At 37.5% G+C, this 4003-nt stretch overlaps 1 protein-coding gene across 1 annotated transcript in view; it reads right to left on the bottom strand.

Moving 5' to 3' along the window:
- The window catches only part of LOC103809184 (probable ATP-dependent RNA helicase YTHDC2), a gene marked incomplete at its 5' end in the record, with an annotated part of 11446 nt that extends 8169 nt beyond the window's left edge, over positions 1–3277 (bottom strand). The window contains 2 exons of the mRNA XM_009082002.1: positions 1844–2000; positions 3175–3277. Of these exons, the coding sequence (XP_009080250.1) occupies positions 1844–2000; positions 3175–3277 (260 nt within the window). The remainder of the gene's footprint in view (positions 1–1843; positions 2001–3174) is intronic.
- Positions 3278–4003: the final 726 nt, after the last annotated feature.

The raw sequence follows: 4003 nt of genomic DNA, 5'->3' as shown, positions 1-4003 counted from the left end.
TGCTTGCTTTCCCCCTTTTCTGTTTCTGACTTTCCTATTGTGCCTTCTTTCTCCCCTCTGGGTAACTAATAATAAAGTCTCACTCCCTTACAGTATTTTGTCCTCATTTGTGCCTTAATTCACATTGAGGGAATCGAATAACCACTCCCAAGTCTTACTGGACCAGGACATAGGGGTACAAAAAAGAATTCACAATGTAAACCATTTGAATTACATAACATAAGAGCAATTTAGCACAAGAATCCACAAGCAGACTCCCACCTTACTGAACTTCTTTCATGAGATGTATATGAGAAGAGAGACTTCTCTCAGTGTCCTCAGTCAGTGCAGCCAAATACTTCCCAAACATTCTATTGGTCTTTATCCCCTAAGAACTTACCCTGATCTATTTTAATACCACAGCTTTCTAGACCCTACTTATAGATATGAAATTATGTTTTCAGACAGGAAGAATAAACATCTCTGCATTTTAACTTCTGGTTCCTTAGCAGACATTTGCCATGGCTGAGTTTTGACTACCTAGGACATTTCTCTCCTTCAGAAAACAAAAGTTACAATTCACATATTTTAGACAGTGACTGTCACAGAAGAAGTCTTCCAACACTGACAAGAACCTGTGTGTACTACAGGAACCCACAACTACAAAACGTTGGTTTCTGTGGTAAGGATTTTGTCAGCTATATTGCTGAAGAAAAATCAAATCTTTTCCATGACATTAACAAAGTATCTAAACCACCATCTTTTAATTATTAAATTATCAAAAATGCAAAAGGCATCTTTTCAAGTGTGATTAGCCAGTATGTGATAACAGTATAACCACTGCAATGAACTGGAGAAAGAGATTGTAATCAGAATTTCCAAAATAAACCTATTAATCTAAAAGAACAGAAAGCTGCAAAAAGAGTAAACTGGAAATCCACACAACAATCTCAACTGAGGTTTCTCCTCTCCAAAAAAAATTTGCCAAACACTAAAATCATGTGTAACTGACAGATTCCTGCCTCCAACAAGCTGTCAGCTTTATTTCACCAGGCAAAAATTCAGAACTGAGAACTAAAAATAAATACTTCTATCTGTAAATAAGAAAAGCATTTCTTTCTCATGAACATTCACTAAAATAAACCAGTGTTTTGTAGAGAAGATTCCAAATAAAGCAAAGAATCATGTGATTAAAGCATGAAAATCCCATTTACCTAGGGCTGTATTTATGATGCGAACAGGTACAGTTATCTGCGTTTTATCCAGTAACCTGGATAAAGGCCTCTGTGAAGCCTGAAGAACTACAATCTAGTGGAATGTATTAATATATACTACACTCGAAGATCCTAGAGTCTATATCACCATAGAGACCAGCACTCTAAGAACCTTTTCCTGCTTCTTGAATTGAACATGGGGGCCAGGACATCCCTGCATTTACAGAACTCCCAATGATAAAAACAACTCCCTTTGAAGTAGGTGCAAATAGTTAAGAAACAACAAAGAACAAGCATTGCTGTAGCTCTCAGTGTAATTATCATGTGCCTTTACTCACAATTGGTATAATTCACTAAGACCTATGAGTCACAGGATAGGTATACTCAGACTTAAGAGCTTACACCTCTTACTCTTCTACAGGAAGCGATTTTTTACTCTGAGGGTGGTAAAACACTGGAACAAGTTGCCCAGGGAGGTTGTGGATGCCTCAAACCTGGCAGCGTTCAAGATCAGTTTGGGTGAGTCCTTGAGCAACCTGGTCTAGTGGGAGGTATCCCCACTTACAGCTGAGGGTGTTCAGACTAGATGAACTCTAAGGTCCACTCCAACCCCTTAACATGCTATGAAACTATGAAACATAAACACTTACTGTATATTACTGGGCAACATCCAAAATACTTAATAAAGAGATTTGCATCTAGAGCAGCACTAGAAATAATTAGTTTTAAATTTGTCTGGTTTTGCAACACATCTCTTAGTTTTATTAACAAGAAGTCACTGAACCTATCCCTCTCATGTACTTCATCCTATAACAAAAGGAAAAAAAGATGCAAAATCAACAGATAAACATCACAGAACCAAGATCATAACTTTTCACAAAATGAACTTCTTAAAAAATGAAATATATAATTTTGGAGTACATTACAGAGGCATTAAAATGTGTAACTCTAGCTTAAGTAAGGATTTTTTTAAACTATCCAACAGTAAAAATATATTCAATAATCTTTATAAAGCTATCAGAGCAGACTGCACTGTAATGCACAAGCCACATACACCTTAGTTTCAGAGGTCAAAGTGAGTATTTGAAACTTCTCAAATCCTTGTATTTGAATCTCATTTTCAAGATAATTCAAAAGCTGCAAATCCTGTAAATCTTATTTTAATAATTTTCCCCTTCGAATCTGGTGAGCATTTAAAACACTCTATGCTACCACATAACCAAAAAAAAGAGATTGCTCAGATCCATTAAGTCATGCGCAAAGCTTATCATTAAGGCACATGACTTGGTGCAATGAGTCATCTTTGTCGATCTTCTGTTTTCTTTTATATTATGAATGTATGAAACTGGGACCCAAATACAAGACTGGCATGCTGAAGTCAAGAATGTGTAAATCATTCTCATGCCTTTTTTCACTTCAGTAAACAGAGAGACATCTAAAGTTACCATGATTTCTCCTGTCTTCAGCAGTGGGGAATTTGTGCTAAACATTCTGGTTCCACTGACTTACCAACACCACAGTAGGAAATTCACATAATCATAAATGAACACACTTAAATAATTTGCTAAAAATTAGACCACATATCTTGAAAACACTGGGCAAACAACTGGACTGTGAACATGGTATATGATAACAAATTTTGACACCCTCACATTAAAACATATCTACATAACCCTCCCTAAGGCTGACAGAAGAAGTTCAGAAGAATTTAAAACTCTGCCCTGCACAACTGCATCAAAATTACAAAACACATTATTGGCATGGCCCTAAAATAAGATGCTTTTACAGGAAAAAAGCCACATAAAACACAAAATATGCATGCTACAAAAAAAGACTCAAAGAGTCTTCAAGTTAATTCAGATTCTAACCACACAAGAACACCTCAAAGGTTCAGCAAACTAATGCAGAAAACTAGGATCTCATCTTCCAATTAGCAAGTAATACATACTGCTCCACCTCACATGAAATCCAAGTTCCTTACCACAATAACATGTGTCACAGTTGATAGGGTGTTGTCTCCTGCCATTAGCATGCGAAGCAGTATGCCGTTAGTGCAAAATGTTACCAGTGTCTTTGCAGAAACCCTATTGAAGAGTTCATAAAGATGCTTCAGGTTTTTTTCATCCTTTAAAATGCTGATATCTTTCCAATATTTACTAAAAATTAAAGGATTGAACAGCTGCTCACCAGCAGTGGAATCACAGTTCTCTCACCAAAGGATTCATGCATACTATTTGTGTATAAACTATGCTATTCCCAAAGACTTCCTAAGGATTCATAGTGTTTATGCTCCAAAAATTCACACAGTGGATTAAGTGACATGGCAAGATTCACTTTTGCATAATTAATTAATTAATTAATTAAGCAAGTGAAGCAGAACCTTGAGAAACTGTCCACTTTGTTCAATTTACTGGAAAAATTCAGTGTGGACTGCTTTGGAAAAACAGGTTCCAGTTCTTCAGCATCTGTTTGGACACAGTCTTTGTATCTGCCTAAATGAGGCGGGTTGACCTTGTCTGGATGCCAGGTGTCCACCCAGACTGGTCTATGGCTTCCCTCCTCAGCTACACAGGGGAGACAACACAACAGAAGGCTCAGAGGTCAAGATAAGGACAGGGAGACCACCAATTACCATCACAGACAAAACGGACTTGACTTGGGGAACTCTGAGTACGACAATGAGAAATAGAAACAAATCTTACGCCACCTTCCCCCCACCCCTCTCTTCTTCCTAGGCTTAACTTTACTTCCAATTTTCTCTACCTCCTGCCCCTCAGCAGTGGAGAGGGATGGGGAATGGGGGCTGTGGT

The sequence above is a fragment of the Acanthisitta chloris genome, unplaced genomic scaffold, assembly GCF_000695815.1.
Source record: "Acanthisitta chloris isolate BGI_N310 unplaced genomic scaffold, ASM69581v1 scaffold11919, whole genome shotgun sequence".
Classification (NCBI taxonomy): domain Eukaryota; kingdom Metazoa; phylum Chordata; class Aves; order Passeriformes; family Acanthisittidae; genus Acanthisitta; species Acanthisitta chloris.
Note: the sequence above shows the minus strand (reverse complement) of the source record. Positions and strands in the feature narration are given on the sequence as shown.